This window comes from Microtus ochrogaster, chromosome 1, assembly GCF_000317375.1.
Source record: "Microtus ochrogaster isolate Prairie Vole_2 chromosome 1, MicOch1.0, whole genome shotgun sequence".
In the NCBI taxonomy this organism is placed as follows: Eukaryota; Metazoa; Chordata; class Mammalia; order Rodentia; family Cricetidae; genus Microtus; species Microtus ochrogaster.
In genome coordinates, this window is record NC_022009.1 from 57,615,782 (window position 1) to 57,630,546 (window position 14,765).

At 42.5% G+C, this 14,765-nt stretch overlaps 1 protein-coding gene across 1 annotated transcript in view; it reads right to left on the minus strand.

The window, feature by feature from the left end:
- Positions 1-14,765, minus strand: part of Brms1l (BRMS1 like transcriptional repressor) — a 37,082-nt gene that overhangs the window by 8,264 nt on the left and 14,053 nt on the right. The window contains exons 5-7 of the mRNA XM_005343717.3: positions 2,245-2,341; positions 1,281-1,364; positions 790-854 (exon numbers count right to left, since the gene is read on the minus strand). Of these exons, the coding sequence (XP_005343774.1) occupies positions 790-854; positions 1,281-1,364; positions 2,245-2,341 (246 nt within the window). The remainder of the gene's footprint in view (positions 1-789; positions 855-1,280; positions 1,365-2,244; positions 2,342-14,765) is intronic.

The following is a 14,765-nucleotide window of genomic DNA, read 5'->3' on the forward strand; positions in this document are numbered from 1 at the left end:
ACATTAACTAACTAGGCAGGCACACTAACTAAGCAGGCACACTAGGCAGGCACACTATCTAGGCAGGCACATTAACTAACTAGGCAGGCACACTAGAACTGAGGGTATGCCCAGCCTCCAGACCGACAATGTCTTAAGTCATAGAAAACACCTTCTCACATAGGCGTTATTAACAGCTGAAATCTTTTCTCTGGATAACTTATAAAAATGAAAATTTTTAATAAGGAAAACAAATCTCAAGCCAGGCCTGTTGGCACAAGCTTGTAATCCAGATCCCAAGAAGACCAAGGCAGGAGGTTCACAAGTTCAAAGTCTCTGGGGCTACAAAGTGAATTTTAGAGCAGTCTGAGCAAAATAAAAAGTAAAAATGGTAATAGAAATAAATAAAAAGTAAAAAGATGGGAAGATACACAGCTCCGTTCTTAAACAAACATCTGAGTCCCTCTTGCCTCGATAGTTATTAATAGAATATAAGACACTTAAAGCTTAAGCTTATTCATTTAGCAAATATTTACTGGGTACTTTCTATAGAGCAGAAACAGCAAAGCTCTGAGTCCAAATACTCTAGAGCAAACTAAACATATTCAATTCCATATTCTTTTATAAACTATTAATGGCTTTATTACAGGAAAAAATACAAATTACAAACATGTATAATTCTTAAAATATTCTACAGTCCACTGCAAAGCAAAGTATATTTACAACAATTATATTTTTATATACTGATGAACAAACTCCTTAAGGGTGACTATAAGAATATACTTCTGCTGTATCATTTGTTAATCATACCTTTCTAATTGTTGTCCAGTCTTCAAGGATATCAAGATCCTGAAGCATATAAACTATATATGGACGTTGAAAGGTCAAGGTCAACTCAGTACTGAGCAAATTATACACTTTGGAGCCCAATATGGTGCACGCATCTGTGATTCCAGCAATGAACTGACACAAGAGGATTATGGGTTCAAGGCCAGCCTGGGCTACATACAAGACCTTGTCTCAAAAACAACAAAAAGCGCCTGTAAAAACTAATCACACTGTACTATAAACGGCTGTCTCCCCTCAGTCGTGTGGGCAGGACACTATCAGTTTCCAAGCTGAGGTGAGGACTGGCATTCCTCCCCTCCCCTCCCCTCTAGGGCAGCAGTCTATCTCTGGCTTCAGTCATTTTGTGAGTGAGTCACACTGTGTGCTTGTTAGGAAACAGTCCAGTAAGACCAGAGTGTGAAGAAGTAAGGAAGGCAGGCAGTGTGGAAACCAGACAGTGTGGGAAAGGATATCTGAAACAACAACGGGCTTCTTTTTGTCAGGGCTGAAAGGGTCCTTCCTCTTCTTCCGTGACTGAAGCTCATCATTCCACAGCTCTGCAAGCAAATCACAACAGCTGACTTCAGGGGCCACAGGAAGAAAGCGCAGTACAGAATTTCACGTTTACTGCTTACTTACATACAAAGCTCCAAGGACACTATACAGAGGGAGTTTGTTTTCAGTTATTACATTTATTTATTTACTCATTATGTGTGTGTTGTGTGTACACACACTTGCACACCACAGCACACATGTGGAGGTCAGAGGGAACTTGTCAGAGTGGGTTCTCTCTTTCTACCACATGGGTGCTGGGGACCAAATTCAGTTTGCCAGCCTTGGGGGCAAGCTCCTTCACCCACTGAGCCATCTCGCCAGCCCTGAGGTGGCCATTCTTTTTCAGACAAGGACATCCATTTAGAAAAAAACTAAGCAACTGTCCACAGACACCCAACTCACAAACAAGAAAACTCCCTCACTGATCTCATCAAACTGCCCCAACTACAGCAGAGAAGCAAAATGCAAACCATAAAGACAATACATACTCAAGAACTGTGGGCCAACCTAGTAAAACGTCTATTAGTGTGCAAGAGAAAACTTCTCTACTGCCGTCCTGAAGTGGACACATTTCATACTGACCTGATCTAATCATCAGGGTAGTGTCTCCTTTCTCCAAGACAAAAACCTGTCACCCTGTAACATCTATCCACTCGCCTGGAAGAACACGGAGCTGTCTTCCAGTCTGGTCCATGGCAGCTCCTGTCATTCTTCTGTCCCTTTTCCTATGCTGTACTTTGTACATCTTCCTAGACAACCTCAACCTGATCATTCTTTAGAAGGCTCCTCCCCTGCTCCCTCTGGCTGGGACACTGTATTCACTCGGACAGCATTAACACAAGACGGAGGCTGTATGGGACACCGTCACCCGCGGGCCCTGACCTGAGGTAATGTCGATGCTGTGCCTGTCCTCCTCAAGCCTTCTTATCTTCTCCTCAAGCTCACTCTGGACTGTATCATATAACAAAAGCTTTTCACTCTGGAAAGAAACATGATACTCAAGTGAAAAGAAAGAACATACCAGTTCATCTTAACTAACAATACCAAATTACATGGTGGTTGTGCTTGCTTTTTCGTTTTCTCTCATTTTTACCCCTGCAGTTCTGAGGACTGAAGCGAGGGGGTGTGTGCTAGGTCAGTGCTCTGCCACTGAGCTACGTCCTCAGTCCTACAACTGAAAACTTTTAAAGAAGAAATGTGCAATACATAAAATAAAGCAGGGAACAATTATAAAAAGATTTAACTAAGTACAGTAACATCCTGTTTAAGAATATCTTAATTGGAGCCAGAGAGATGGCTCAAAACACTTGCTGCTCTTGCAGAGGACCTGGGTTAGTTCCCAGCACCTATGTGCTGGCTCACAACCATCTGTAACTCTAGTTCCAGGGGATTTGATGCCCTCTTCTGACTTCCATGGGCATGCACACAACATACACACGAGTTAAAAAAAAAAAAACTTTTCAAAATTAAATAAAATAGATACTGAATTTTTATTATCTACATCATATAAAACAGCAATATACTACAAAGAATAATATTTAGATAAACATTACAGTCATTTAAAGTAATTCAATAAAATAATACATTTCAGCTAGAATATATATAAGCAATAGACTGACTAAGAGAAAACTGACATGTTAATTGAATTATAAAATCATAGATTAATTACACCATACTTACTAAAACAACAGGGTGGGGGTAGAAATACAGCCTAGTGGGAGAACACTTATCTAGCATATTAAAAGCTCTATGTTCAAACCTTAGCACCACACACAAAAAATAAAAACATGAATAAAATAGACAAGGAAAACAAAACAAATAAATAAACCAGCAGATAGACAAATAACAGAAAGCACTGGGACTAGAGAGATGGCTCCATGATTAAGGCACTGGCTGCTCTTCCGGAGAACCCGTGCTCCACCCCCAGCACCCACAGCAGCTCACACGCACTTGTCTGGATCCACTTTGGGGATCCAGGACCTTTTTCTTGCCTCCTCAGGCACCAGGCATGCAGGTAGCACGCATACAGGCAAAATATTCATATGCACAAAAATAAATGTATAATTTAAGAAATAGTAAAATAAATAAAACAAAAACACTGTTTTACCAGATCAGGTTCTAAAAACACTGTTTTAGAACCCAGGCTACAAGGTCTAGTTCATTGGTTTTGATTGCACGTCACTGTAGCTCTTTTTATAAAAGCCACAAAATGGACATAAATATACTACAAAGGCCTTTTCATAAACAGCCTATAAGGCAAGGCATGGTAAAGAAGGTCTATAATTGCAGTTTCATGGATGGCAGAGGCAGTAGGATCCCAAGCTCAAGGGCTATCTGAACTCCAGACTGAACTCAGGATCAGCATGGGCAACTTAATAAGATTCTATCACAAACTAAAAGTAAAAGACGGCTGTAGGACAGTGGTAGGTACTTGCCCAGCATGTACAAGGCCCTAGGTTCAATCCCAAGTACAAAGGTGAAGAGGGGACAAACCTCTAACAGAATCGAAACCCACCCCCAATAGATAGGACTTCTGGTGGGGAAGGTGGGGAAGCCACACTACTGTAGGTAGCATGCCCATATGTCAATCATGAACTGTTCTAATATAGATTTGAAATTTAATTTGCACATACCTGAAGATTATTCTGTATGATAGGGAAAAGACAGGAGTTAAAGAGACAGCAGCTTATCTACGGCCACACTAGCTGAACTTGCCATGCTAATATGAATTCAGAGGCTGAGGTGTGCTTAGTATCCAGATGGGAGAGTGAAAGCTAAAGCCGAATAAATGTCATGAAAAACCACAGCAGCAGATGTTGGAAAGAGAGCAAGAGAGGGTGGTGGAATGGATAAAGAAAGACCACATGGAACAAATATATGAAAACATAACGAAACCTCTTGTTTTGTACATTAAAATATTTAATAAAACACTAAATATCAGGGCTGGAGGTATGGCGTAGTCAGTAAAGTGCTTGTCACATAAGGACAGGGACCCCAGATAGGATCCCCAGCCTCCACTTAAAAAGCCAAGTTTAGTAGTTCACTCCTTGTGGTAATGTGAATGGAGTTGGCCCCCATAGGCTCATTGGGAGTGAGTGACACTATTAGAAAGTGGAGCTTTGTCCGAGTAGGTATGGCCTTGTTGGAAGAAGTGTGTCACTGTGGAGGTGGGCTTTGTGGCTCAAGCCACACCTAGTGACTCAGTTCACTTCCTACTGCCTGTGTAAGGTATACAAGTCTTCACTACCTCGCCAGCACCATGGGGCATGCTGCCGTGTCCCACCATGACGATAATAAACTAACTCTCTGGGAAATGTTTTCCTTTATAAGAGTTGCCACGGTCATAGTGTCTCCTCACAGCAATAGAAACCCCAACTAAGTCACTCCTATAATCCCCATGCAAGGGATGCAGAGACAGGGAGATTCCTGGCTTGCTGGTCAGACAGTCTACCCAACTTAGCAAATTCGGGGCTCAGTAAGAGACCCTGTCTCCAAAACTAAAGTGGAAACTAACTGAGGAGACATCAGATGTCAACCTCTGGCCTTTACATGCCATGCATGTGCACAAACATGTACATACACATACATGCACAAAATAAATATGTACTGAGTGAAATAATTATCTCATAACATGCTGCTCTCAATGCTTCATTTTGCTTATTTCTCTGACTTATAAAAAGTCTTCTGAAATATTCCAACTATATCTGCATTGCATTACAGAAATGAAGAAGGAAAATGAATGAGGAAAATAATCCTCAAGAGAGAGGCCTCATGGAAGCTGTCAGCAGATCCAGTTTCCCCAAGCAGAGATGACTTACATCAAGTACTGAAGAGATCAGGCTTTGCATGAATGAATATGAAGTTAAACTGGTATACTCTCCTTCCTTTATGCATGAATATGAAGTTAAACTGGTATGCTCTCCTTCCTTTATGCATGAATATGAAGTTAAACTGGTATGCTCTCCTTCCTTTATGCTGTTACACTTGCTCTAGGCGACGCAGAAATTCTGAGTCCACTAACCATTCTTCATGATTTGTTTTAAAAATCCCACCAAAATAGAAACTAAAATGTTTGAAGCTTTCAAGTCCTTTTTAAAAATATTAGATATATATCCTACAGTGGGCAGGGAGGGGTGGGGCTAGGAACATAGCCTAATTGGTAAAGTGCTAGACTAGTCTTGACAAGGCCCTGGGCTGTAATTTTAGCACCTCACAAACGAGGCGAGGTAGGACACACCTCTAATCCCACTGAAGGAAGTTCAAGACCAGCCTGATCTACAGTGAGTTCCAGGCTAGCCAAGGCTACATATTGGATCCAGTCTTAAAAAAATAAAAGACAAAAGCCTAACACTAGAAACATGAGAACCTGTTTTGGAAAAGAAAGAAATTACACAATGAAATGCCTTATATCTATACACATTTCAGTACCTTCCTGAATTAACACTTATTCCAATGCTGTTGCAATTATACATCTGGCAAAAGCAACTTAGGAAACGAAACTGTTTATTCTAGCTTACAGTCTAAGGGGCTACGGTCCACTGGCCTGGGGCGCTGGGCATAAGGCATCCACTCAACAAGTAGAGAAATACTGCTAGTATCTAGTTATCTTCCGCCTTATTGACTACAGGACTCTAGGCTGTGGAATGGGTGTTGCCCATAATCAGGGTGGATCATTTTCTTTAATTGATTTTATTGAGCTATACATTTCTCTCTGTTTCCCCCCACTCTGCTTTCTCTCCCCTCCCCTTCAACCCTCTCCCATGGTCCCCATGTTCCCAATTTACTCAGGAGAGCTTGTCTTTTTCTACTTTCCATGTAGATTAGATCCATGTATGTCTCTCTTAGGATCCTCATTGCTGTCTAGGTTCTCTGGGATTATGATTTGTAGGCTGGGTTTTTTTTTTTTGCTTTATGTTTAAAAACCACTTATGTGTGAGTACATATGTTAATTGTCTTTATGGGTCTGGGTTACCGCACTCAATGTGATGTTTTCTAGATCCATCCATTTGCCCACAAACTTCAAGATGTCATTATTTTTTCTGCTGTGTAGTGCTCCATTGTGTAAATGTATTACATTTTCCTTATCCATTCTTCGGTCAAGGGGCATTTAGGTTGTTTCTAGGTTCTAGCTATGACAAACAATGCTGCTATGAACATAGTTGAGCACATGTCCTTGTGGCACGATTGAGCATCCTTTGGATATACACCCAAAAGTGGTATTGCTGGGTCTTGAAGAAGGTTGTTTCCTAATTTTCTGAGAAATCACCACACTGAAATCCAAAGAGGCTGTACCACCTTGCACTCCCACTAGTAATGCAGAAGTGTTCCCTTTTCCCCACAACCTCTCCAGCATAAGCTGTCATCAATGTTTTTGATCTTGGCCATTCTTACAGGTGTAAGATGGAATCTCAGAGTTGTTTTGATTTGCATTTCTCTGATGATACTTGTTATGCATCAGTTACTGGTATCACCTCCAGAACCTCCCCCAAATGAACTAGAGTTCAGTTTACAAAATTAAATCCAAAAGAAATAAAAATAAAAAATTTTTCTCAGAGTTCGAGACCAGCCTGGTCTACAAGAGCTAGTTCCAGGACAGGCTCCAAAACCACAGAGAAACCCTGTCTCGAAAAACAAAAACAAAAACAAAAACAAAACAAACAACAAAAAATTTTTCTCAGAAAAAAACATGAAAGTGTCCTGATTAAAAGGCTCCCCGGAAGTGGGTAAAGCAATGGACTCCTGCAATCTCTGCACTTGGAAGTCTGTCAGAAAGACTACAAGTTCAAAGCCAGCCTTGGCTACATTGGAAGATCCTATCTCAAAAGAGTAAAAGTTCCAAGTATCCAGCACAATGAAGGAAAAGAAGACCCATGCTTCACTGCTCCCCACACCAAGGATGAAGAGAAAAATCCTGGATGCATTCAGGAAGAACACAGGGCAGCGGCAGCAATCAAAAGGACTTCTCAAAAGCAGCAAGGAGCCAGGACTGGTACACATTCAGAAGACTAAGGATGCTGAGGGTTAAGGACCAAAAGTGCAAGGTCAGTCTTGAATCCATAGCAAGATCCCATCTCGAAAAAAGCATCAGGAGTAGTGCCAAACGCCTTTCATCCAAGCACTAGGGAGGTAGATCTCTGTGAGTTCCAGGACAGCCAGGGCTACACAGAGAGACCCTGTCTCAAAACAAACAAAAAGAAGGAAAATGAGCCCTGCACCTTGCCTGGGCAGCACAGTAGAGCTGACCCTGTAGACAGCAGCAGAGTTAGTACCTCCTCCCTCATCTGTGGTGTGGTGATGGGGGTGAGGGCAAGAGGCCCTCCCTCCTTGCCCCTACCACCTCCAACTGGTGAGGGAGCCAACCCTCCCCTTTACCAGCTCCAACACTCGGGAAAGCAGACCCTGCACCTCTTCTAGGCAGCACATTGGAGCTGACCCTATTGGGGTGGAGGGAGTGACAGGTGAGCCAGCCCAGGAAACATGAGTGGGGAGATCTAGCCCCACCCCTCATCTGCCATTTGGTGGCATAGGCAGGGGAGAGATGCCCCACCCACCCAATGCCTGAGGCAGGTGGGAGAGCTGGCCCTAAGATCCAGCTGCAGCACTTGGAACAATGGCCCCTACTCCTCACCTGGGAGGTAAGGACCTGGTAGACCTGGCCCTGAAAGTATGGGTGTGGGAGAGCAGACGCTGAGGATGTGAAAGCAGGAGAACTAGCCTCACCCCTTGCTCCCTGCTGCAAGGGGTGAACTAGCAAGGGCAATGCTGGAGAGCGCACCCTGGTGGTGAGGACAAGAAACAGCTGGCAGGCTGACCAATGCTGTAACTACCCAGGCTCAGATCCAGGGTTATAAGCTGGCCCACCCCATTGTCCACCCCAGATCTGCTGGAACACATGAAGATATCAGTCCTGCAGACCCAAAGCTGCAGGATCTCCACAATACAGGGCAACAGCAGGGTACCCAAGAGGAGTCCCAGTAAGGGTTCAGCATCAATACTGTAATAGAAATCAGGGGTCTCAAACCAGACCAATGACTCTGCAATGAGCTCTTGCACATAAAGATATATGGATAAAAGGGTTTACTGCATGACTCACATGTCTCACTGCAGCTTCCATGATGAGATTTTCTTTTTTTCTTTTTTCTCTTAAATTTTATTTTATTGAGGGGAGGTTTGCAAGGGGGTTTACAAAGGGACAGGAAATGAATAGAATCGAGATGCATGATACAAGATGCATGACACAAAGGATAAATAAAAAGAGCTTAAAATATAGTAATACAAGCTAAGTGAAGGGTCAGGGACAGAGCTCAGGGTGGAACACCGGAGCAGCCTGTGCATTCAGTCTCGGTACAGAAGAGAAGAAACAAAGCTATCAAACAGTAAATGAAGGATTGTTAGTCCCACCATGATAACAAAAGTGATGTCGAAGAAAAGATTAAGTAGAAGCCGGGCGATGGTGGCGCACGCCTTTAATCCCAGCACTCGGGAGGCAGAGGCAGGCAGATCTCTGTGAGTTCGAGACCAGCCTGGTGTACAGAGCTAGTTCCAGGACAGGTTCCAAAGCCACAGAGAAACCCTCTCTCGAAAAACCAAAAAAAAAAAAAAAAGATTAAGTAGACCATAACTTTTTTCATGTTTAATGTAAATTTTAATTGCTAAGTTTTTAAATATAGTTATTACCAACTTCGGCACATATAGACATGGTATACATGTGGTATACAAAGGCATTATCTGCCTCACAGAAAGAATCAACAGCAGACCATAGCTCTGGCCCATGAACAATATATACAACTGGAAAAAACAAAAACTAAGACACAAAGACATAAGAACAATACAGTGAAGGGGCTCACAGAATGCTTGGCTCCTGCTAACAAAAAAACTAACCAAGTGTAAATGATAGAAATATGGCCTAATTCCAGGGCAGCATCTAAGAGTCACAGATAACAGTCAGTGAGATGCGGCTTAGAAAGAGGACAGCACACTTGTTTCACTGTCAGCCTCTGCCTTCGGGAGGGTGTGTGCAGACAACAAAGAGCATCCAGAACCACAGTATGTGTGTGAAACCCTGCTTGAAAATACACTAGACTACTACAGAGTTGCTCAGAATCACACCAGCTCTGTTGTACAATTTACACAATCATGCTCACTTATTAACAGTGATTATCTCTGCATGGTAAATTATGATTTCGGTTCCTTCTTTACACTTATTTTTCAAATTTTATCAGTAGACATTTTAAGCTTATAAAACAAAAGCAAACTTTCTTTTTTCTTTCCAAGGATTTATTTATTTATTATATATACAGCATTCTGTCTGCATGTATGCTTGCACACCAGAAGAGGGCACCAGGTCTCATTATAGATGGTTGTTAACTACCATATGGTTGCTGGGAATTGAACTCAGGACCTCTGGAAGAGCAGTCAGTGCTCCTAACCTCTGAGCCATCTCTCCAGTCCCAGCAAACTTTCTTTTTAGCTTGCTCATGTCTATATATGTTTGTGTGTGTGTGTGCAGGCAAGCACATGTGCACATGTGTATTTTGCATGTGGAGAGTAGCATTTGCAATCAGGTATCTCCTTCAATCACTGAACCCAGAGCCCACGCACTGGGCTGGACTACAGGGTCAGCAAGCTTCAGGGATGCGCCACTCACTGCCACACATCAGGCTTTCACACCCAGGTTCTTGTGGATCAAAAGACACCAGAACCTTGAAGAACTCTCACCAGTCTTCCCAAGAACCAGAAGCTGAACTGACTCTGAAGGTCGCTGAGTCCTGGTTCCCACCTGCTACTAACTCAATATCAATCAATCAATAAATCAATCTCAATCTATCTATCTGTGTGTGTACGTGTATGTGCGCGCACGCGCACTCACTCACGCGCACAAGTTTTCTGGGACAGTCTCATGTAGCCCATGCTGGGCCTTACTCCTACTTCCACCTCCCAAGTGCTGGATTACAGGCACACGCTACTACCACATCCGATTTTATGAGGTGCTGAGGATTAAACCCAGAGCTCTGTGCATGCTAGGCAATCACCCTGCTAACTGAGCCATATTCCTAGCCCCCACTCTCTAATCTTAATAGTCACTGAAAGACCTGCAGTAAGGTTCTCCCAAATAAATCATCTCCAGCCTTTTTCAAATAGAACACTAGTACTCTAGGCATGCAATTTCTTTCTAGTTTGATCCATCCTATCTGCTGCCTCTATCCCTCAGCAAGGCAGCAGTACACTTTCTACATCTGTACCCATATGCACATGTCTAGTCTCAAAGCCAGGCTTCGCCTCACTGTCTGCTGCTACTAGAGCAGACAGACAAATGGAGCAATGTCTTCCGTCTTTCCTCTTCTCTTGACTCTCATTTCTATATAAGTCAAATATAAGAACTACCAAATAAGCAGACAAAAAGCCCTGACTACTGAAGTTCAGAATTAATGGTAAAGCACATGAACAGAGAAAGAAAAAGGACTCCGGTGCTGGTCTTGCTGATCATTCACTGTGTGGCCCTGAGCAAGTCACTCAACCTCTCAGTTTCACTGATCCCATTTCACACGCTTAAAATAATTCCTATCTCGTCTGTTATAAAAAGGTTTAAAATAAAAATTTAAATATTAAACACATAGCATTCAATGTATAAGTTACTGGGCTAGAGATGGCTCACTGATGTCTCAGAGCACTCACAGCTCTAGAAGGTTTGGCTGGGTTTTGCTCTTGCAGCTCACAATAATCTGCAGCTCCAGTTCAATGGAATCTGATGCCTTCTTCTAGTCTCCACATACATAGCACACATACAATACATACACATACACATAGGCAAGACTACACACACACACACACACACGCGCACGCGGAACTCATTTTTTAAAAAGTTCACTTTCATCTTTTATTTCATCTTTCTAGAATGCCCTTGAGCTCTGCCTTCTTCAGACTTTTTTATAAAAGTTAATTACACACTAAATATAAAAACACCAAGCTTTTTATTATACTACAAGTTGAAGCAAATAGTTTGTATATCCATACATGAGAGCAGACTTTCAACACTGAAAAATTATAGAAGAGGAAGATCAATATTTTTCTAAGTTTAAAAAACTAGCTTTTGCTTCTGGCAATACAGCAGTCATGTTCGTCTCAAGAAAAAAACCACACACCTAAGGGAATCCACCGGCTGAAGTAACACAGGCATCCCAGACACTACCATGTTAGTTAACCTGGTCCTAGAGCCGCACCTTCCTTGAGGTGTCAACACCTCACAGCACCATTTTCAGTCCCCATTTAGGGAAGAAAGAAAGGTGTGGACCTAAGCAAAGTGGGGAACTGGCAGGGGTCTCCAGACAGGCCCTACAGGTGTATGCCTGCAGTGGACAGGCTGCCTAAGGGAGAGATACCTGTCTCACACTAGACAGTTATCTCAGACCTGATAACTGCACACCTGAGGTTCAAACATGGACTCTCTGCAGCTTCCAAAAGATCCCAAGTGTTGCATGAGAAGTAATGAGCCAGGGACAGGCCAGACACCTGGACAGACAACCAGGGGAAACACTGCTGGCACTTCCTTTGGAGCTGCAGCTTCTGCTCACAGCCCCAGGATCCAGCGTCAGGAAATCACAAGTTTAAATTGCAATATTTGCTGGAAATTTACAAGAGGACATAGATCTAACTTCAGGTAAGGACCTAAAATTGTGATTCAAGTATTGGAGATCTGGGCATGGTAGCTCACACCTGTAAGTCTGGAGTTGGGAATCAAGAGGAATATAAAGTCAAGGCCAGCCTGCCCTACATAGCTAGATCATGTCTTAAAAATAAAATAAGGAGTTAGAAATTCGGCTCATCAGTTAAGAGCACTTGTTGTTCTCACAATTCCCAGCTCTCACATGATGGCTGAAAAGCATATATAACTTCAGTTTCAGGACTCCAACACCATCTTCTGACCTCCGTCCAGCACCAAGCAAGTACATGATGTGCAAACATACTTGCACATAAAATAAATCTAAGAAAAAGAAAAGACGAAGATAAGGACTACAGAAGGAGGTCTCACTCACAGTGAAGCTGCAAATCAAGCAGAGAAAAGGGAATGGGAATAAAACCAGAAAAGATGATAGCTGCGAAATGTCCAGAATTTATGGCAATCACAAACTCCAAATGTGCAAAAAATAAGTGAAAAAAGAAATGTATATGGGGACACACAGTAGAACAACTGAAGAAAAAATGGAAAGAGCTTAAATGCAGCCAGAAAGGAGTAAATAACTTAATTAAAAATAACTGCAGTCACCTGCAAGCACAGACTATGGAAAAAGCAAATCTAAAAAACGTTAGAGAAGCCGCGCTGGGGTACAGCTCAGAAGTATGTCTACCCGGCGCTCCATCGTGACAACACACAAACATTAGGAGAATAGCTGCTACACAAGAGTTGCCATGTGCTCTCCTGTCCTTCCAGAAGTGTAGCTGGGCACGGCAGCACACGACTCTAACTGCAGTATTTGAGAGGCAAAGGCAGGAAGTTAAGGGCCAGCATGGGTACACCAAAAAAAAAAAAAAAAAAGACTAAAGACCAAAGAAGTATTTCAAGTAATGCTATTTTGGGACAAAGAAAACAGACTTTTCTACTGAAAACAGAATTTTCTGCTAAGAGACTCTGGGTGACAGGCCAACATAGAATGGAGTCCATGCCGGGCGGTGGTGGCGCACGCCTTTAATCCCAGCACTTGGGAGGCAGAGGCAGGAGGATCTCTGTGAGTTCTAGACCAGCCCGTTTACAAGAGCTAGTTCCAGGACAGGCTCCAAAACCACAGAGAAGCCCTGTCTCAAGAAACAAAAAAAAAAAAAAAAAAAGAATGGAGTCCATGATTCCACAAAGGAAGGCGGTGATTGAAAGCAGAGAGAAGAGCTAGACAAATAAAGATGAGCCTGAAAAGAACGGACTCTAGAAGACCAGTGTGTCTCATATAAAGGAAAAGTGAGATGAACCTAAGAGCTCTAATGTCACGTGGGAGAAGGAACTAGGTGTGCTCTAGCTCCAGACAGAGGCAGGTTCAGGGTTAGCATTCAGAGCCACCAAAGGGAGATGTGCATGCTAAAAAGGTAACATAACAGATACACACACTCCCTAAAACACAAGAAATAGAGATTACAATCTTACGACATACCAATAAAACACTCTTTCAAAAAGGTCAGAAAACAGTAAAAACTACAAGCCAGGTATGGTTGTGAACACCTGTGATTCCAGCACTTAAGAGGCAGAGGCAGGAGGATCAAAAGTTCCAGGTCATTGTCAGCAATTCCATAAGTTTAAAGTCAGCCTGGACTGCATGGATCCCTTAAAAAAACAAAACAAAACAAAACACAGGGTCCATGGCCTGGCACTTAAGAACACTCACTTCTCTTTCTGAGGCTGGAGCTCAATTCCTAGCACCCATTTCAGGCTGCTCACAAATGCCTGTTAACTCCAGTTCCAGGGAATCTGATGCCCTCTTCTGGTCTATGTAAACACTGCAGCATATATAGACCAGCACATACATACCCAGGCGCAAGTACACACAAAATAAAATAAATCTTTAAAAAAAAGAAAGAGAGAGAGAGAGAACAAATCAGGACAGTGTCAGGATCAATGGCACAAGCAGAGGCATACACAGAAAATAGAAAATAGATTGGTATTAAACAACCACTATAAAAATATGTGAAATAAAGTTACCAGTTAAAACATAGATACAGTGGTTGGAGAGGTGGCTCGGTGGTTAAGAGAAATGACTGCTCTGGCGGAGGACGTGAGTTCAGTTCTAGTACCCACACCAGGCAGTTCGTAGTGCCTGCAACTGCAGTCACAGGGCATCCAGCATCTTCTTCTGACCTCTGTGGGCACTGGCATGCACACAGCACATTACATGTATGTAGGCACTCATATATACAGAAAAAATTAAAATGAATATTTTTAAAAAGAAAACACAGATACAGTTTTAATATAAAGGTATATGCTATCTGAGAAAATAATACAGAAAAATGCAAAGCCAGGGGGGAAAAAGCTTAAAAATAAATTCAAGCCAGGTGGTGGAGATCCACATCTTTATTCCCAGCACTCAGAGGCAGAGGAAGGAAGATCTACGTGACTTCAAGGCCAGCCTGATCTACAAAGGAGTTCCAGGACAGCCAGGGCTACACAAAGAAACTGGCTGATCTTCCAGAGGACCAGGGTTCAATTCCCAGCATTCACACGGCAGCTCAAAACTGCCTATAATTCCAGTTCCATATGATCTGACCCCCTTATACAGACATGCATGCAGGTAAAACACCAATGTATATAAAATAAAAAATAAATAAATAATATTTTAAAAAATAAAGAAAATAAAAGAAATCTTAAAAAAATTTAATAGCACCAGGCGTTGGTGGCGCACGCCTTTAATCCCAGCACTCGGGAG